This window comes from Taudactylus pleione, unplaced genomic scaffold (genome assembly GCF_031769625.1).
Source record: "Taudactylus pleione unplaced genomic scaffold, aTauple2 ptg000406l, whole genome shotgun sequence".
In the NCBI taxonomy this organism is placed as follows: Eukaryota; Metazoa; Chordata; class Amphibia; order Anura; family Myobatrachidae; genus Taudactylus; species Taudactylus pleione.
Genome location: NW_028284808.1, coordinates 2,197,329 through 2,219,189, shown reverse-complemented (window position 1 = coordinate 2,219,189; position 21,861 = coordinate 2,197,329). Strand labels below are relative to the sequence as shown.

The 21,861-nt window shown below is 42.5% G+C and overlaps 1 protein-coding gene across 2 annotated transcripts in view; it reads left to right on the top strand.

Moving 5' to 3' along the window:
* LOC148506410 (ferric reductase 1-like) overlaps positions 1-21,861 on the top strand; it is a 42,866-nt gene that overhangs the window by 10,722 nt on the left and 10,283 nt on the right. For both annotated transcript variants that reach the window (XM_088446820.1, XM_088446821.1), the window contains exons 5-13: positions 2,436-2,580; positions 6,925-7,107; positions 8,959-9,057; positions 13,132-13,279; positions 13,386-13,499; positions 17,022-17,137; positions 17,527-17,613; positions 17,887-17,984; positions 19,415-19,473. In XM_088446820.1, coding sequence (XP_088302946.1) covers positions 2,436-2,580; positions 6,925-7,107; positions 8,959-9,057; positions 13,132-13,279; positions 13,386-13,499; positions 17,022-17,137; positions 17,527-17,613; positions 17,887-17,984; positions 19,415-19,473 — 1,049 coding nt within the window. The remainder of the gene's footprint in view (positions 1-2,435; positions 2,581-6,924; positions 7,108-8,958; positions 9,058-13,131; positions 13,280-13,385; positions 13,500-17,021; positions 17,138-17,526; positions 17,614-17,886; positions 17,985-19,414; positions 19,474-21,861) is intronic.

The following is a 21,861-nucleotide window of genomic DNA, read 5'->3' as shown; positions in this document are numbered from 1 at the left end:
TAGGTGCAAGGGGTGCAGTTGCTATGAGGCACAGAGCTGAGGGGGCCCATCTTCCATGTCAGAGTTACATATGTAATATACATTTTTCACCATTGGCTGGTACATAGGGGCCCTAACAAACTTTTGCTACGTAACTAGATATTTGCCTTCAGATATCTAGCTACGCCCCTGCTGGCAGCACCAGTATCCAGGGTACTCATGTATTGTCATTTTGTGCCATTACCGGTGCAACTAAGATGCATGTTTTGTGAAAAAGTCTATGGTGAGGCTTAGTTGCAAAGTCCATGGACTATATGGCTACCATTGAAGTCTCTGCACACCTACCAGTCTCTGGGTGAGCTGTTCTACTTGCAGCAGTTTGTAGTTGCCTGGCTATTGATCAGGCTCATTTGACACCTATGTGATAGCACATTATAATATCAGCCATACTAAGTATTAATACAGTACAGCACATTGTAATCAGACAGTTATGTCAGGCAGAAAATGTGATGAGAAGACAGGAACTGTCAGATCAGCAAGCAATAATGAGCTGTCAGCATGGGCGTAACTACCATAGATGCAAGGGGTGCAGCTGTCGTGGCGCCCAGAGTTGAGAGGGGCTCATCTTCCTTGTCAAATTTACTTGTGTTATATACATTATTCACCATTGGGTGGTAGATTGGGGCCCTTACAAACGTTTACTATGGGTCCTTAAAATACCTAGTTCGCCCCTGGCTGTCAACACTAGATATCTGTAATTGTGTATGACAGTGGTTCTCAAACTCAGGACCCCACACAGTTCATGTTTTCCAGGTCACCCAGCAGGCGCACAGGTGTATTCATTACTCACTGACACATTTTAAAAGAGCCACAGGTGGGGCTAATTCTTTCACTGGAGACCTGGAAAAAAATGCACTCTTTGGGGTCCTGAGGACCAAGTTTGAGAACCTGTGGTGTATGATTTGTCTTTATATTTCAAAGAAGGCACTGTCATTTTTAAATAAAGTTTCTAGTAAAGATTTGAACTCTGATTATAAAAGCTTATCTGTGAAGCTCTAATTGCTGTGTAACTGGCTCATGTAGCCCACCGAGAACATTTGCATCTGGGTGGACCATTTGCAATATATAGCACTTGCCCTCATATATCTATTTCCCTATAGGTTGTAACTAAGGTCCTCTTACTTCTCCGTCTGTCTGTCTATTACCCAATCTTGTCTTATAACTGCTTTGTTCCTAATTGTGAAGCACAGCAGAATATGCTGCACTATATAAATAACTGAAAGCGAGTCCATATTCTGAAAAACGACTGTCCATGTCTTACAATCATACAGACATTGGGCGGGATGTACTAAGCATGGCATCCGCAATGCCGTACATTCAGCCATTTATCGGGTACAAACCAGCAATAACATCACCGGTATGTACCTAGAAGATGGCAAAGGACAGCGCTCCCAGTAAGTGTTTATGACCCAGAAGTGCCTCTATGCATGCGCAGAAGGACGCGCACGCTTCGGGGGGTGCTGGGAGGGATCCAATTGAATCCCTCTTATGGAAAGTTGCCCATAGGCTTCTATTGAGTAACGCCATTTAAAGATGGTGCCACCCACTGGGTCACAGCTGCGGAATGTATTGCATATCAGAGCTTGGTACATATGGAATTGTGGCCAAAACTCTGAAAACTGGGGTTTTCATAGTTTTGACTGCATTTCACCCCTTAGTACATCCCATCCATTGTCTTTTTGCACATGAGTAGGCTATGTCTAATGGTGCGTATACACGTCAGATTTTCTTTCAGATCTGAACGATAACGATTTTAAAACTCGTTCACATCTGATAGAAAATCTGACGTGTGCCTGCAACTATAAACGATGCTCGTTCCCACTTCTCAGGTAACAATATCTGACATCTGATGGGTTTGCAGTCAGATTTGGACGATTCCATTCATTTTAATACAGTCTAAAATCGTTCAGTCATTCAAATCGTTGGTAAAATCGTTCATCTGACATATCTGACCATGTGTATGCACCATTGCTCGTGTAAATGTTGCATGATATTCATTAGCTGGAAACCAGTGTTGAGACCACATAAAAGCTGTATTTATTTTCTTGAAATCTTATCCATGCTAAGTTTTACCACCTCCTTTACCGCCATTTTCTGTGTTAAGCAGAAACTGAAATGGGACACTTTTCAACCACTATATAAACTACCATACTTTTACTTACTAGGCAAATCACTTCCCAATCCTCACAGCCTAATCGCAGATGTTAGAGGCCACATTCGTTTGTATGCTCACCAGATGGTATTTCTGCTAAAGATTGGAAAATATTTCCAATAACATAGTATTTTATAACCTAGATTTCGATGCATGCTGGGAAGCTAATAAAAAAGGGATTATACAGAATTCTCTATTGTGTATGGAAATGAAAGTCAAGATGGATTTTATTTTTTATCTTTAGAGCCACTGTTGTGGAAAAATATTCCATTTACTGGGTGAAAATTCCAGGACCAGTTATTTCTCAAAGTAGCTTTGTGCCCTTCACACAGAAACCACAGACTATCAAACCGCAAAGTGCGCCATCCAAGTCATCACTTACAAAGCCGGTAATATGCATCTAAAATTATTGTTTAAAAGTTGTGCTTTAGAATTAGAAATTAATTTGCAGTAAGTGTTTTTAAAGGATTTATGTAGAGTAGATTTAATCTAGAATACAAAGCGTACTTTCTTTTAGCTGGATGCGCCATTCGCTGGTATGCCTAATGGCTTTAATGATGCTACCTTGCACTCCCCTCTTCTCTTAGGGCTCAAACTCTCTCAAGTGTGGCAAGCGGGTTATTAAGTGAACATTTGGCCTAATTGAGAGATTTATGTAAATTCGATATTTGCGTAAATATCAGATGTTTGCAGATATGTGCTGGAGCCGCACGTTTGTGTAGTAGTTTTTGGTTTCTTTATTTGTAGAAACTGAAGTGAGACAGGATCACAAATAAATAAGTTACCTAGGACTCCATGAGTTCTTAATCTGGTTTTGCCTGCTAACTTGCTTGTTTTAAGAGGGTCAAAGCTGTGTAATGGGTGTAGTGAGATGTAGGCTGGTCATTGGAATTAGGCCCCCAGCAAATGGTGCATCCGAGGTAACAATGTTTTCATCTTCTATATTAATGCATACAACTCGATTTAGTTGTACTCTAAGGCCCGTATTCAATTTGAGCTGAGCCGCATTAAGTTAATGCGGCCCGGACTTAACGCCTACTTCGCCTGTTTTGTAGGCGGTAAAGTATCGCGGCCGTCCAGGCTTTACCCCGTATTCAATTTCAAAGTACGCGTAAACGGCACCCGGCAATTTTGTAACAAGCGGAAAGTACTGTAATTTTTGCGGAAATCAGCCTGTCACCCCCCAAATGATGCTCTGACATGGGGGTCCACTATGGTACCACCCGATTTGGCTCGCTGAAGGTATTTGGTGTTTTTAAATGGGCTCAATAGCTGCTAAATAGCGTAGAATAGTATTTAGGAGTATTTTTTCCAGAAAATAAGTTATCCCAGCAAATTTGGGGTACTTGGAAAACGGGGTCAGCATATTTAAAGTTGATAAAGTGAAGTTGAAAAAATCGTGAAAAATCCACCTGCCACAAACACCTGCAATCAAAAAAACACCTGGGGCATACTTGGGGACCCCCCCCCAGAGTCAAATTCGCTAGTTTTTAAGTTTGTACCCCAACATTTTTTTTTTCGCCCCCTTTTTCAAAGTCAATTTTTGGGATGTCCTTAAGTTTTTTTTTTGTTTGTTTTTTTGTTTGTTTGTTTGTTTTACACAGATTACCTTTGGGGGACTGCCTGAATGTCTGTACGGGGGTTCCCACAAGTTGCACCCTAAAACTCCAATTCTGCACTTTTTTCCGCCTGCCATTGATAGGCGATACTTTACCGCCTATTACATTGCATTGACTTTCCGCATAGGCGGAAAGTCTTTCAAATTGAATAAGGGGTAAAACCAAAACAGGTGATAATGAAGTCATCGGCGGTAAAGTATCGCGGATCCGGACTTAACACTTCAAATTGAATACAGGCCTATGTCTATTAGCTATCTAATTGTGTAACAATGGAGGTTCTCAGGACAAGTGACCATAATGTCCGTCAAGCTTGCAATGTTTGCTGTACTGTAGGATTGTAAAGCCACAACTTGCTGAAACATAACGTCTGTTTGATAAGACTTCTGTTTATGCACTTATTTTTGGTGGTTAAAGCCAAGAATTTTTAGAGACAAGCCTTATTGCACACAGTCATTTGTCAGTCTGTGCTGTGCCTACACTGAACGTTCAGTCGTTCAGTGTATGCACATCAATCATCCCCAAACATGGGAAACCTGACGTTATCGCCAGGTTGTACAGCATTTTCGTGCAATGATTGCTGTCGGAAACGACCAGCAGGAGCACGCATCGCTGGTCGTTTCCGACATAAAAGTGCACAATTAGTGCTCGATTACTGAGCGATTGCACAATTATGATGTCTTAATCATGCAATCGCTCAGTATTATCGTTAAATGGATGTGTGCCTTAAGTCAAAAGTTATTGCTTGCCAGAGCTAATCAAGTGTTTCACAATGTTTCTGATAAGCTACTATATGGGTAAGATGTATCAAGTATTGGAGAGTGATAAAGTGGGGCAGTTGCTCAAAGCAGCCAATCAGCTTCTAACTGTCATTTCAAGGACTGTGCTAGATAAATGACAGTTAGAAGCTGATTGGTTGCTTTGGGCAACTTTTCCATTTTTTCCTCTCTCCAAGGCCTGATAGATCTCCCCTTATGTGGAGTTGTTCTGTGTCTTCTGGGAAACGCATTTTACTTGAAAGTGTTTTCAGTAAATGTTTTACCCACATAAACCATTAAGTGTATTCTCTTAATGAGGTGTTGTGTAATCACTATGCAGTAACTACATACTCTTCCTAACCTTTTGTCATCATTACATCAAGGTGATCTTGATATTCTGGTAGTAATTAAGAGACTGACCCGTGTCCTACTCTGAAACCACAATGGATAAAGCCTTGACTCTAATGCTGGGTACACACTAGACGATATATCGTTCATAAAGCCGATGAACAATAAATTGTCCAAACCATCTGTAAGTGTGAATTTCCAATACATCTGTAGACGATGTATTTTACCGATATATCACATCGGCCGCGCTGCATGACAGATGCGATATACAGTATATCGTGCAGATATGTCATCCACATCTTGTTGGTACAGACGACCAAAAGTCCACACGATATGTTGGCTGCAGGAACCTTTGAAACTACATCAAAACTGGGCGGGCATATTTAAATGGTTTCTGCTAAATAGACATATCCTGCGGCCAATCGGTGGTATGTATGCACAATATCGTTGGTGTGCATCGTTTCTTAAAATGTTAAGTCGGTCGGTCACTCCTAACATGGTTCAAGTGTATACCCTACATAAGAGCTGCCATGCAGATAAAATCTCCCAGTAGGCACTTCTACTATGGGAAATGTGATTATCAGAAAGTAGCTGAGGAGTTGTGTAGTGTACGTGCATTTTGTCACTAGAAAGTACAGATGTGTCCACATACATCTATCCTCCGTGCGCTACAAGAGCGCCGCACATAACGCCGGAGCTCCATGTGACTGTAACGCCGAGTGTCTTTTCGTGCAACTTTTTACCTTTAAATGTGTCTTATTTGCATAGCGCTGCGAATATTTAGCACAATTAAAATATGCGGCATGTCTATGTTCTTTGTGCAACTGCGGGTGTATCTGCTTGCGAAATGCTACGTTAGTGTTACAGCTGCTAGCACTGTAATGTAACGTTTCACATGCGGATACACCCGCAGTCGCTCACAGAGTATAGGAATGCCGCATATTTTAATTAGCAGAAGCTGCTTGTGCTACCTATTTGCATCACTGTGAATAAGAGGCATTTGAAGGTAAAAAGTCACACGAAAACACGCTTGGCGCTACCGAGTCACACCACGACATAGTGTGACTAGAAGGGCTGTTTAGTGCGAAAGGAGGCTAGATGTATGTGGACACATCTGTAACTTGCATATGTGAAGATTTTTCAAAGCTACAGAACTGCTCAGGATTTTTTAAGAATAATCAATATGGTCACATTATTGATCATATTATTGATTAGTCAGCTGCTACATTTTATGTTCTTCTGCATAGATCATTAATAATATATGCATAATACATATGTAAACCATATAGCAGGGGTTCCTAAACTCTGCCATTACAGTCCACGTTTTAAGGACATCCATGCTTAAGCACAGGTGACTTAATTAGTACCTCAGTGAATTTGATTTAACCATTTGTACTCAAGCATGGATATTCTTAAAACCTGGATGGTAATGCCGGAGTTTGGGAAACTCTGCCGTGTCGGTTGCACCTTGTTGTGAATTTAGCTGTATGACAAATTGCATGGTTGGAGACTAGTTTTATTTGGAGTCAACTACACTGGTGACTGGCTTTGTCATACAGTGTGTGATCTATAATATATTGGGCCTAATTCAGATATGTACGTAAATTCGATGTTTGCAGCTCTGCGCATTTGCAGATCTGTTTCTGCATTGTCTGGCGCAGTGCCCCAAAAGCATGACTGATATACTTCGGGCATTTGTGGGCGGTAACGGTGAATGTTCCAGAAAACGGGGACGTGTTGGCGCACCAAAGCCTATGGCTGCCTCTTTGAATGTATCTTCACCAGCCCCGGCAGCATGATTTTGACAGACATCCTGAGTAACCTTTTTACACAAGACTCCTCCTGCGGCATTTACATATAGTGGCACAGCCGCTGCGTACAAAGCCGAAGCAGCTGCCACAATAGCGCCCATCTCACAATCAGCCCCATTGTCTAACAGCACAACGATGACACTTAAATAGCTATATAAAAAGAGGTGTCCGAATAATGCTTATTGTTATTGTGTTTTTAGTTTAGTGCATCTGATTGTGGAAGCAGCAAGTTCTGTGTCAGAAACCCTTCTTTCTGTGATCCAGAGCGGAGTAATCTGTGCTTCTTCCTGTCCTTCAAAAGGAAAGATGACGCCATGATGATTGAAATGAGTGGTCCAGCAAAAGGTTATGTGGCGTTTGCCTTGTCACATGACCAGTGGATGGTTAGTATTTACACCAGAACAGTATATTTTTTATAGTATACAGCAGTGATTCCCAACCTCGGTCCTCAAGGCACACTAACAATCCTGGTTTTAGTGATATCCATGGTTGAGCACAGATGGTTAAATCAAAATTACTGAGGTACTAATTAATTCACCTGTGCTCAAGTATGGTTATCCTTAATACCTGGACTGTTAGTGTGCCTTGAGTAATGTGTTTGGGAACCCCTGGTATACAGGCTAGGCTTGCTCATTCTCCTAAATAAAATGCTGTTTCTTGGGATACTTACTTTAAAAACTGGGAGTTAAATGACATGCATGGTTAATTAGTGGAGACTATTAAAGATGTTAACTGCCGAATATTCTTCCAAAAGTGTCTCAGAAATTGTTGATATTAATTAGGTCAATAATATCTATTTAAAAGCTTATTTAATAATAATTTAACCCTCCCAAACATGGCTAGATGGTCTAGCACCACCCAGTGGTCATGTCTAGCAAACAAAACACGTGTTATATCCTTGATCATAAGGGAATCTTACCCATGATGAGGAATAGTGTAGGACATAATCAGCGATGACAATATACAGCTATGTTAGAATTGGGAACCCTCAATATATTGTGTTCTATGCAGCACTAGTGCTCCAGAATATACTAAAACGTTATAATTTTCAATACACATTGGCTGAAAAGTATTAATGTTTTTTATACCCAAGTAATATGCATAACTTACTTAACATACAGATATTACAGTAATCCGTAAGAGTCCCTGCATTAAATGAAAGCACATTCAATATTTCTGCTCCAAAATCAAAATAAGCATGCCAGAACCTTGTAATCCTGTGTATCCTGGCCAAATTCAGGTCACACATACTTTTCTATTAAGAATCAGTTAGGTACTTTGGGCCTGATTCATTACCAGTCGCAACTACGATTGCGCACGCAATCGGCAAATTAATGTTTTCTGCGTACGCGAACCAGCCACTGCGATTGGGACTGTAGTGATTACGCAGACCCTTCATATCGTGATTGACAGTGAGTGCTGTTTGTGGGAGATAACGGGGGGTGGTCATCAAAACGCAGGTGTGTAAGTGCGTTTGGACACCATTGCTTGGGTGTGTATAAATTTTTCACTGCAATGCCATATACGCAGCTTGGGTACTCATCGTGTGCGACGAGGTTAGCAATTTTTGAGTGAGGTCAGAGCTTGTTCAAGTGTACGTGAGGCTGCGATGGTACTCGATGTTACCGATAGATTCGTAGTCTTGCTAAGGATTACGGATGTGTGTAAGGTAAAGTGGGCGTCCTTATGTTGTGCTGCGACGGCATAGCGATTGCAGTGGATTAGCATATCATCGCAGTGAGACTGCATGCATAATTGTTGTGGCAAGTTCTCAAATTTTTTACCATGCCTCTTTGCTCCTTCAAGATTTACAGTTCAGCCATGAGTCTTGCTAAGTATATTTTTGTATATAGAAATGTTTGCATTTTCAATGCATTTACTTGCATATAGGAAATATATCTTTCAGAAACATTATTATTATTGATTATACATTGCTAGTGATTCTATACGCTATTTGATACAGCAACTACTTTGCTTTTTTTTTGGATGTGCATGTTTTTCTCGTTCTATAGTTACTTGCGTAGAGAATCAGAATGTAACAGAAATATGGTAGCATGCAATGAGAATCTTTTTGAATGACTTACTGATTAGTATTAATTCCACTGTAAACCAACACTTGTCCATAAGTTCATTTAATTTGTGGTTCTCGATTAACTTTGACTAGAAAAAAAATGACACAAACTTGACTCTGAAATCTCAATTGCTTACATATAATGGTTTGATGTATCCCATAGGGCGATGACGATGTCTACTTATGCACGATTGATGGCCAAAGTGTTGAGATAAATCCCGGTTACAACAGAGGACGAACACACCCAGAGCTGTCATCCCCGGTAATTTTGAAGTTCTGAGTCTTCATCTGTTATAGATAAATTGGCACCACAGCATGGACACCAGGCATTGATTAGATACTTGATTAATTTAAGTGTCACGCCAGCTTTTTTTCTTTTAGTCGTGCAGAATAGACTTCTGTAAATGACCGGAGGAAAAAAAGTTTTTTACCATTGATCAGACTATTCTGGATATACCTGAACCTTCCAGGTATGGAAAGCCGCCTTCTGCATATGGAACATGTGCTAGCAACAGTGCAAGGATAAAGGTGCTTTAAACCTTTCCAACATTAGGCATGAATCATGAAGATCTGTGAAAATCACACATTCCCATTTATTGTGGAGAGCAAGCAGACACACATTTAATAACCATTTGTAACTGCTGCTGCACATAGTGAAAACAGACATTTTAGTGGACTTCATTATTTACAGGATTACTGCCAATAAATTCATTAGAAACTAGTGGCGACATAATTGAATCAATGTATTTGGCCTGCAACAAAGGGTAAAGACTGAATGCAACATCAGTTCAGTGTCCAAAATAGCTGATATTTCAGAAATGTTAAAACACCTCTATCCCTGGATTGCTGCTGACATCTCTTCCATACATATAAACCTAATAAGGGTTTCTACACCCAAGTACTTTCCCTGCATCCATGGTACACTTTGTCTGAGCTGTGTCCACTGCTTGGGGAAGGCAGCTTAATCAGCACTGCAAAAACTGAGTCATACCGCAGCCATCAAGTGCTTACACTAAAGGAGGTTTTTCCGGCCCGTATTCATTAATGTTATGTTTATTTTTAAATTTAATATATTGACATTTATTTGGTTTTATTTTTATGGCTATTATTATTTTTATTTTCATTGTAATCAATTGTCTTTTCTACTAGCGCTGTCTGCACCTTTGTATATTTAGTTTTCTGTATAGGGTGAAGCATACACCTATTTTGATAGCAGCTGTAAGATTAGATTTCCTTTAATCATCCCTATTGAAGGGAGTATAGAGGAGATTTAATTAGAGCCCCTGGTCTTCCTTTCTTTTTGTTGCTTACGCTAAATATTCATGTTGGTGCTTCCTTCATAATAAAACAGTATTTGCTAGGCTGGTTATGTTGCATTCAGTGTGATGAATGCAGTTCAAACGCATGTACCATGGTTACAGAGAGCGCGTATGTGAATCTTTACAGTGCACGCTCTCACAAACGGGTGCTTCTCATTCCCTTATTTACAGATGTGTCCACATACATCTATCCTCCGTGCTCTACAAGTCACGTTACAGATGTGTCCACATCTATCCGCCGTGCTCTACAAGTCACGTTACAGATGTGTCCACATACATCTATCCTCCGTGCTCTACAAGTCACGTTACAGATGTGTCCACATACATCTATCCTCCGTGCTCTACAAGTCACGTTACAGATGTGTCCACATCTATCCTCCGTGCTCTACAAGTCACGTTACAGATGTGTCCACATACATCTATCCTCCGTGCTCTACAAGTCACGTTACAGATGTGTCCACATACATCTATCCTCCGTGCTCTACAAGTCACGTTACAGATGTGTCCACATCTATCCTCCGTGCTCTACAAGTCACATTACAGATGTGTCCACATACATCTATCCTCCGTGCTCTACAAGTCACATTACAGATGTGTCCACATACATCTATCCTCCGTGCTCTACAAGTCACATTACAGATGTGTCCACATACATCTATCCTCCGTGCTCTACAAGTCACATTACAGATGTGTCCACATACATCTATCCTCCGTGCTCTACAAGTCACATTACAGAAGTGTCCACATACATCTATCTTCCGTGCTCTACAAGTCACATTACAGATGTGTCCACATACATCTATCCTCCGTGCTCTACAAGTCACATTACAGATGTGTCCACATACATCTATCCTCCGTGCTCTACAAGTCACATTACAGATCAGGTGTGAGTGCCGTGTGACTCTGTATCTTCTCATGCGACTTTTTTCCTTTAAATGCGTCTTAATCACACAGAATAGGACACACAATCCGCTTCTGCTGATTATAATGATATGCAGCATGCTTATATTATATGTGAGGGTATATCTCCATTCAACGTGCTACGTTACAGTGTCAGCGGCTGCAACACTATAATGTAGCGTTTCACATGCAAATACACCAGCAGCCGCACACAGAATATAGGCATGCCACAAATCTTTTTATTTAGAAGAAGCTTCTTGTGCATCTTATTCGCATCATTGCGCGAATTTGGAAGGGGTAAAAAGTCACACGAAAGACGCTTGGTGTTACTGAGTCAGACCATCGCATGGCACAACTAGAAGTTCTGTGTCTAGTGCAAGGAGGCTAGATGTACGTGGACACATGTAATCATACTGTCCAGCTATCGCCTAGTGGATTTCGCACCTTAAGTTACTGTTTTCCTGTTTTTCTCATTTGTAAGGCACTGCGGAACCCTTGTGGCACCATAAAAATAAAGGATTATAATAATAATCCCCAAAACATTAGTTATTGCTGTATAATCCATGCGAGTTCTAACTTGCCAAACTCTACTGTTGTACACTTTTGTCATTCAGTAGCAATGGTCCTTATCCTGTTTCTCACCAGTTGTTGCTGAACTACATGTCTCCATATCATACCAACAGAAACCGTCTGCTTGTTCTGCACAAATGGGTTTGTTCTTGTTGGAGCTCATCAGTATAGCCCAAAAATGTCTGCTCTGCATGTGATGCCAGCCTCACTGAAACAATTCCATTTCTATCTCTCTCTCTATAAAAATAAGCACTAATCTATTAGATACATACGCAAACAGTCCCCTGCTGGAGCTTGGTAAAACAATTTGAAATCAGCTGTTAAACAGATTTTAGTATTCTTACAAATTCACTACGGTTTCCATTTTTAATGCTTTAGTACTATTACATTAAGGTATTATTATTGTTTTTGGTGGGGGGGTGCATGTTAAATTGAGGAGGGGACAACACTTTTATGGAAAGTTATGGACTAGCCATGTCCAAGCTTATGTGCATTATTTGCTGTATTCTGTAATCTTATTTGCAGCAGTGTACAGTCCCTGGTTCTTAACAAGTATTAGCAACAATGTAGCTGTATGATGTATCAAAAAGTCTGTGATTAAAACAAAAAAATGTAAATGGCTGTATTTAAATTTTAAACAGAAAATCCACTACACATTGAAATGTGTTATAAATTGCAAAGAAATGGAGGTGATTACCAAAAATATTTGGGAGCCCTTTGTTCAGCAAAGCTATTTTCTTTTGTTCTGTGCATACCAGAGCCCTAGTGTAAGGCTGGCTACACATCTTAACTATGTGTATCCCAGCTGAGCCAAGGTCTGATGGAACGATATAGCGTTCTGCTGTACACACTGCACGATATACAGTATAGCCTTCCATCCTCCACTTACCTGCATGCCGCCGTCAGTGACGTTGTCCCATCTGATGTGCAGCGCAGCCAAAGGGACGATGTCGCTGACTATGTAAGTACACGCGCAATTGTGCATACACATGTCATTCTGATCCGCGTCGGAATGATATTTCGTCCAATATATCGTCTAATGTGTACCTCCGGCCTAAGGATGGCGAAGCTTGTTAGATGCTTGGTGTGATCTGATGCTTGTTGGCAATAAATGAATGCACCCAATCTCACTGCATGGCTTCTAACTTGCATACAGGTGTATAAGGCTGTGGCATGGTTTAATAATCGGCATGCGACCGTCTTATACTAACCTGCTTCATCTGTATATCCATTCTGCAAACTGCAGAGAGCACCTTGGAACCACAAGATTCTGGCCTGATAAGTCACGAAGCGTGCTGATAATTAGCAAATAAGATTAGATATGATCTCAGAAGTATGCAATGACCTGTCATGCTAGCAGCTAGAGGAAGTTGGCAAACATGTTTGTAAGTGTTCCTATACTGCAATAGAACTTAAGATACTTTTGGCTGAATGCACTCCCTCTCATATTGCATCAACTTGTCATGTAAACTGTAGGCCATTGGATAGAAATTGTTTGCCCTACCAGCACATGTTGTGAGCCAAAGTGTATATTGTTTTTGCTCCAGGACATTCTGTGGGACATGGCGTGGAGGATGGCAGATGGAATCCTTCAATGTTCTTTCCGCAGAAACATCTACGTTCCGTCCTCCGCTGATAGGTTTGCACTGGATGGCCGTTATTACATATTTTTAGCAGATGGCGATGCTGAGGATGGTATGTTACTGTGTATTTCTTCACATTTTTCTGCTGCCTTCTGTTTAGAATTCTGCTGTAAATTACTGTTTTGGGTTTTGCTCATTTTTTTTTTTTTTCCTGAAAGGATCTATTATAAGACATCATCGTCAGCCCCTCATAACCAGCAAAATGTATAATGTCACCGGGGCTCCAGAAGACATTGGAGGATCGCGGTCTCCCCTACTCATCAAGTTCCATGGTAAAATACTTTTTTTTTTGTTTGTTTGTTTTTTTCTTTCATGGTTCTTTAGCCTTGTTTTTTGGTCAATAATCACATGACAGAATGTTTTTAAAGGGGCACATTCACTAGGCAACAATGAAAAGACTGAATGATATCGTTATCGTTCAGTCGTTCATTGTACTGTGCAGTGCCTACACTGAACTATTTATTGTTCAGTGTAGGCAGCCTCCATCATCCCCGAACATGGTCAATCTGTTGTTATTGGCAGATTTACCGGCAGGTTCGGGCAATGACTGATGTCGGAAACGACCAGCATAAGCGCGCATCGCTGGACATTTCCGACATTTTAGTGCCCGATTCATGCATGATTAATGGCCAACTGAACGATAACTATGTCGTTATCGTTCAGTCATCCATTAATATCTGCTAGTGGATATGCACCTTAAAACACAAAGCTTGATGGTAATAATTGTATATACCAAAAAAGTATATGTGCTTTAAGATAATTGAGCCAAGTGGGTTTCTCTTGCTGTCTGTGCACTGTATAATGTATTAAGGTGAACTAAAGATTCGAGTTAGCTTGTAGTTATCCGTGGCTTTAATATTCCATATCTGAGTTGGGTAACAGATGGAGAACAACAGGTTGACTACCGATCCTGGCGGTTATGCTGCTAGATCTGTATATGATATAATCCGAAACAAAAAGTGCGCTGTATACACAAATTGTGATCTACTATATTTATGGCTCAAGCAGACACCTATTTCAGAGAGGAGCAAATTCTATTTCATATAAACTACAAGAAGTTTAGGGTGGTTATGTACAAACTGATCATTTAATCTATTCCTGCCATTATAAAAATCTGCCTGAACTCCTGTCAGTGATTTATTGAACCCTTTAATCTTTCTTATGCCTCATAGTTAATAAAAGGCATGAACGGAACATTGGGCCTGATTCAGAGGTGGAAGCCGTGTACATTCGGTTGCAACTGGCCAATGTTATGTGGTCTGCCCATGTGCCAGAGTCACAGTGCGCATGTGTTGCAAGGTCTTGCGACGCCGGTCGCAGTGTGGCTTCAGACGCAGTTTGATGGATAGCCTGAGTGTTGGTGGCATTTTGTGGGCGTACCGAAGCCAGCAACTGTCTACCTACACAGATTCACTGGCCTCTGCAGCTTTGTTGTGGCGGATATTCTGAGCAACCGTAGGGTTGATCAAATGTCTAATGGTCCAAGTGATGTTTATGATGCTGAGTCTGCGGATGCATGCAACGGATCTGAGATGCCAGCGGTGGGCGTCTCATTACAGAAGATGGCATCTGCAGCATTTGCATATGTTTTCAGATCCGCTGTGACAGAAGACGCAGCACCGACCCGGACTGCATCCACCTGTGAATCTGCATCATTGTGAGTTGTGTATTCAGGCAGAACACTGTGCTGTAGTATTGCTAGATGAAGGTAAAGCAAAGGTTGTGGACATAAATACGTCTGCTGGCGCCATTGCTGTGTAGAGTGAAGAATGAATTGTGCGCATTGGAGATCCAAATCACTACTGACCTGTGCACATAATGGGCCTGATTCGGAGTTGTACGTTAATGCCATCGCATCTGCTATTCCATGCGCAGCTACTGTGCAACAATATGCAAGTGTCGCAGATGCCGGGTAATGTATTAAGACGCCCACCTGCTGCTCTTAAACCCAAGCATCTGCGTACAAAGATGCAACATTGGTCGCTGATCCTTTGATAATCAGACTTCTGAGTAACCGTATGGTCCCGCAGAATGGCTAAATGTACTGAGGCGTCTTCTGTATTCGACTCCTTACATTGCTCATTAATTAGCCGTAGTCACCTTCAGATATTTTGAGTTCCTCCTTTTATGTGGTAGATAAGTTTATTGAAGTAGCTGAACCACACAACTAATTGTGATAGTTAGATTTTGGTAAATGGTCGGTATGGGTGACAGGCTGGGTATCAAGATTGCCTCTTTGTAGCCAGCTCTGCGTTTGCTTATTGCGCAGTCAGAAAGTATTGAAAACTAGAAGAATGCTTTGGTACAATGCTGAGGAGCACCCATGTGCTTTATATGTAGCATCTAAATTGCCAGCAACTTGCAGGGTATTACCAGGATCTAGTCACAATCCCGACAGCCAGGATGCTGGTGCTTAGAATGCCGGCGCCAGAATCCCGACACCTGTCAGAATCCCGGTGCCAGCATCCCAATGGTAAGTACTGGGGTTTGGGTTAGGGGTAGGCACCAGGGGAAGGGTTAGGTTTAGGATGCGGGGAAGTGGAGGATAGGTTTAGGCACTGGGAGGGGATGCGGTCAGGATACCGGTGAGCGCTATCCTGCCCGCCAATATCCCAACATGGGACTAAAGATAGCCGGGTGTTTTATCATGTAGCCGTGGGGGGGGGGGGGGGGTAGTTAGCTTTAGGAACCCCGGGTGGGGACTTAGGGTTAGGGTAGGTAAAGGGGGGGTTAGAGTTAGGGTACCACTAGGGGGGTTAGGGTTAGGCACCCACCCAGGAGGGCTACTGTAGGTTAGGTTTAGGGGGAGGGGGGTTAGGGTTAGGCACCACTAAGGGAGGGATAGGGGGGGAGGGGAGGGTTAGAGTTCTTTTTAGTTGTCGGGATTTCGACCCGCCGGGTTGCCGCTGTCGGTATTTGATCCGCCGGCATTACATACGATTCCACTGGGAGGGGAGGTTAGGTTTAGGCACCAGGGAGGAAGGGGGAGGGGTAGGGAGAGGGGGAGGGTTAGAATACTGACCGACAAGTGTCGGTATCCTAACCCTGTCGGGATCTGATCACCGGGATCCCTAGCACCAGCATCCCGTACCCAACCCCTACTACCATATTACCATATCCATGCTTGAGCACAAGTGACTTAATTAGTAACTCAGTCATTATAATTTAACCACCTGTGCACAAGTATGAATATCCTTAAAACTTGCACTGTTAGGATGCCTTGACAACCTAGGGGCTGATTCTGATGTGGACACAGAAGCGCCTGCACCGGTGTCTTTTGGTGGCTGCCCTTCTGCAACTTTATGCAAATGCCTATACCAAGCCCTACTCTTATGTACATCTGTGCCTCTGAGTGTGTAAGGACTGAGGCACCCACTTTCAGCGTCCGTACACACAGTAATAGCTATTGCTTAAATGCACCATCGGCCACACCATTGAAACTTGTACTAGATCTATGGCAGGTGCAGTTTTTCCGTCAGTGTACACAGATGCCATACTCGATCGCCGACAAGCCTGCGACACTCTTATAACATGCCCATAAGACAGACCATCTCCGTGTGTGCGCTAAGACAGGTCTCTGTCATCGCCCAGGAATGCCCACTACATTTTCAATACACTTCTCCCCGTGTGCATCTGAAATTGCTACTGCAACTCTGTACAGGAACAATCAGGAAAATCCGCAGGAAAAAAATCGCTCCGCTACGTCTGACATCGGCAGAGCGTACACTTCTGATCAGGCCACTAGTGTGGGAAACACTGCACTAACTGATGATCTTTAATCCTCTGCTCTTTAGGTGCTATGATGTTCCTGGCCTGGATGACTACAGTTTGCATTGGTGTACTTGTTGCCCGTTTCTTCAAACCTGTCTGGCCGACATCAACAATCTTTGGGCAGAAAATTTGGTTCCAGGTGTGGACACTGTTTCGTTTTTTTATTTATTTTTATTGAATACATCTTGGAGAAGTGTGTGCGTGTATGTATGTTAATTAGCTGAAACTTGACTGAAATTTCCCATATCTGGGATAGAATTCAGTAGTTCTAGAATAAACTAACTGTATATAAAGACTTTGTTGTGACCCTTGCTGTTAGTAACACAGTCCAAACCTTCCTATATCTCATTATTGTCCAAACTAACAATGTTATGGCCACAGAAACATTTTATCTAAATTATTTTGCTCATCATAATTAATTTAGAGCATATTTTATGGTCGAATTTCATGTTATTCTGTACACATTTCTAATAAAATGTGGAAATTGAGATTTTTGGAATTCAAATTGTTCTCTTCTTCTTTCACCAGATTCACCGTCTCCTCATGGTCACTACTGTGGTGCTTACAGGTGTTGCTTTTGTTCTGCCATTTTATTACCGAGGCCACTGGAGTACAGTAAGTGAAAACATTTCCTCACTTGGTTGCTGACACAAAATTGGGGATATCTTTGTGGAATGAAGTTGGATCAGCCTATAATTACCACCACTTAGATCCTTCTATGTGCGGTGGTCACCAAAAAAATTGCCATAAATATAAATGCCCTATAATTCTTTCTAAAGTGGTTGTCTCCAGAGTATTCATTCTGGGGAAAAATAATTGCAACCATGACACATGGGAGCACTTAATATTTGACTTCAAAGCTAACTGAAATCTCTGCTTTGTTTGCAGCGAGCTGGTGTTCACCCATACTTAGGCTGTGTGGTTATGGCCTTGGCCATTCTCCAGCCTGTGTTAGCAGTTTTCAGACCCCCACCTTACAGTTCCAGGTAAGAAATCCAGCGTTCTAGTTTATGTAGAATGTTGCTGCTGTACTTGGGTAATGTCAGATGAGTAATGACCAGTTTGCCGGCATGTGAGCACAAATTGCTTCTTCTTCAAAACAAGGGGCACACGAACTTGTAGGAGACTGTAGTGGATGAGTATTAAAATACTAATAGAAGGACAGAGATATGCAGCTACCTATCTATGTGTAGGGATATATGATCTGTAAGAGGCTAGGACAATATGTACCTTATCAGGTCAACTACATGTTAATAGCACAGAGAGCAGGGCTGTAAATACTGGTGTGCACACGGTGTGGATACCCGGGGTGCAAGGCTGAGATGGTGGCATAACTCTGACCCGGTGGTACCTGTACTTAGCCCAAGAGCTGCTTGGCACACCCTTCGGTCTTTCTTGACACTTAGTTTTTTGGTCCCAGTCCCCTCTTCCGTGATTTCATGACGTCATGTGCAGTGGGGCAGCCTAATGCACAACTGCGGCACTGATAGAGAAAAGTGTTAGCTCCTGTCAAACTGAAGTGGGAAGGTTTTGTTGTGGGGGACACATCTATATAAAACCACTAAACCTAAAATGAAGTTTCCCAAAACCAGTTTAACTAAAACCAAAATGGCAGATACCCAAGGAAAGCAGCTTGCTCTCAGCTGCATAGGAAACATAACTAGAATGGCAAATCGCCTGAAGGCAGGGGGACATTTAACTTACATATTTGTTGATGTTACAAGATACAATTTCGTGATGAATCATATTATAAGACTTGGGTTATATTACTATAAAAATATATTTCTATATTTTGTAAGTAGTGGTCATCTCTTTTCTAGTTAAAGACTATTAGCTTCTGTCAAATGATTTGCCCTGTTGAAGCTTTGAAGGAATAATGTACCTCATACAGCATAAGAAAATGGGTATTCTAAAGGTGCGTGCACACTGGGCGATTAGCCAAGACCGTATGATTACGACATTGTAATCGTACTGTTGTTCCTGATCCCCTGTAGTGCCTACACTGAACGATCAGTCGTTCAGTGTAGGCACCCTCCATCATTCCTGAACATGCAGGCCAATCTGTCATTATAGGCAGATTGGCCTGCATGTTCAGGCGATGGACAATGTCGGGAACGACCAGCAAGAGCGCGCATCGCTGGTCGTTTCCGACATTATAGTGCACGATTACTGAGCGATTGTACAATTACGATGTCATAATCGTGCAATCGCTCAGTAAAATCGCCCAGCGTGTACGCACCTATAGTGTCTGTGGCTCACCTTGCAGTCCTGTGCCTCTTACTTGGATCTCCGCAGTGACTATTAACAATCTTGTATTTTATAATAGGTTTCAGTTCTTCCCATTTATTTTTTCAGTTTTAATCTGTGTGGGGAAAAATAAGCAAAAATATTCTCCCTTTTTTTTCCTTTCAACTAGGAGGCCACTGTTTAACTGGACGCATTGGGGAAGTGGTACCATTGCCAGGATAGTGGCAGGTATGGAATGCTGATTATCTCCTTTGTAATACCTTATTGTGCAGTGTTATTGCTTACTGGAAAAAACTGCATACCAACAATACCTGAAAGACGAGCAATTGTGATTGTAATCTGAATTTAATTGACAGAAACATTCTAAGCACATTTCTGTATATTCTCTTCTAAACCTATGTGTGACTGCCATATTAGGAATAGTTGTGCTCCGTAAAGCAACAATAGAAACTTACATGTTGGCTCAATATGTTCAGAGCGGAATAGAGTATAATCCTGCTCTACTCACCGGCTTTTATACTGGTTATGGCATGATAACCTCCATATACATTTAGGAACATAACAATTTAAGCCTCTTTGTAAATGAGCAACCTGAATTAGGGCTTGATTCAGAAGGTGGACGCAGAAGCGCAAGCGGCAGTGGCGGCGGTTGCCCGTCTTTGACTTTATGCATATGCCGCTACAAACGCCTTCCCTGGTGTACATCCGTTCAGAGCCGTAACTAGACTTTTTGGTGCCCTGTGCCAGAAAGAGCATTGGCGCCCCCCTCATATTTCAAAGGGACATAATGCACCCAAAAAAGGGCCATGGCTTTATGGGGAAGGGCCAGGGAAGAGATAGGGACCAGGAGATGCTGGGGATGAAATAAGAGGAAGCTACAAGCAAGAATGATAATAAACAGAAATCTGAGCGGCCCAAACAGCTCCCCCTGACCTGTGGTGCCCTGTGCGATGGCACCGGCCGCACTACCCTAGCAATGGCCCTGCATCCGTTGCCCGAATGTTCAAGGTCTGAGTTACCAGGGCCAAAACTAGGATATCTGTCACCCAGTGCAAGGCAGCAATTTTGCGCCCCCTCCCTTCCCGTACCTGGATTTTGTCCTTGCTCCTCGATAAGGCAGTGCACTACTCAGACATCCCTGGTATAGTGACTTACATTATTCCACACATCATAATGCCCATTACACATTATGCCACACACTGCAATGCCTATTACCAAAGTGCCACTTACATATTTGCCCGACACCATTTTATGCCCCACAGTAATGCTTCTAATTACTTTAAAATTACCTGCTCGTTGCCAGGGGGTTTATGCTCGTTGCCATGGGGTTTCATGCTCGTTGCCATGGGGTTTCATGCCTGTTGCCAGGGGTTACATGCTTGTTGCCAGGGGGTTTCATGCTTATTGTCAGGGTATTTATGCTTGTTACCAGGGGTTTCATGCTCGTTGCCATGGGGTTTCATGCTCGTTGCCAGGAGTTACATGCTCGTTGCCATGGGGTTTATGCTCATTGCCAGGGGGTTTCATGCTTGTTGTCAGGGGATTTCATGCTTGTTACCAGGGGTTCCATGCTCGTTCCCAGGGGTTTCATGCTTGTTGCCAGGAGTTACATGCTCATTGCCATGGGGTTTATGCTCGTTTCCAGGGGGGTTTGAAGGGAGAAGATGCAGCTCTCGGCATCCTCTCCCTGCAGCGCCAGCGTTCCCGGCACTTCCGGGAACGCTGTGCGCATTGCGCTCTGCTAACAGACACTAGAGGTCCAGTAGGACCTCTAGCATCTGTCTCTTCTTCGGTGGCGGCCATTTTTGGATGGCCGTTTTCAGCAGAGTCCATGCGGACGGCTAGTCTGCTTGGAATCTACTGAAAACGGCCATCCAAAAATGGCCGCCGCCAAGGAGGAGACAGACACTAGAGGTCCAGTAAGGACCTCTAGCATTTGTCTCCTCTTTGGCGGCAGCCATTTTCAGATGGCCAAGTCAGATTTTTCACCCCCCCCCGCAATACCCACCCGGTGCACGTGCACCTCTAGCCCCCCCCTAGTTGCGGCCCTGGAGTTACTCACTGTCAGCATCCGTACACGCAGTAATACCGATTGGTGCATCCTTAGACAACACCATCGGTTGCACCGTTGAAACTTGTACCAGCCCTATAGCAGACGTAGCTTCTCCATCTGACCATGTCCTTTAATGTCTGCGTCTGTGCATGAAGCCGCTTTCACTGACGGACGTGCGATACTCCCATAACACACCCAAAATGGACCATTTTTGCCTGCGTTTCTAGCCACCTCCTAGGATCACCCATAACATTCCACAACATTTCGGCTTCTGCGTTTGCGCCTCGGTCACAACAGCGCCTTTGTACATACACTCTGTGTAACACATGGAGTTTTTAGGAGTTTTTGCGCATGCGCAGTTGCCAAAGATGGCTCAACTACAGGAGCGTTTGCATTGCGTGCACCTCTGACTCAAGAGAAATAAAAGATAACTTGTGTCAGGTAATCGGCTGCATTAATGGAAAACTAATGCAAATTTCACATATTTTCTTTGATCGCCGATACACTACACTGTACTTGAGCAGCTACTGTTTAAAATCTACTTTTGCTCTCTGATGTTTGTT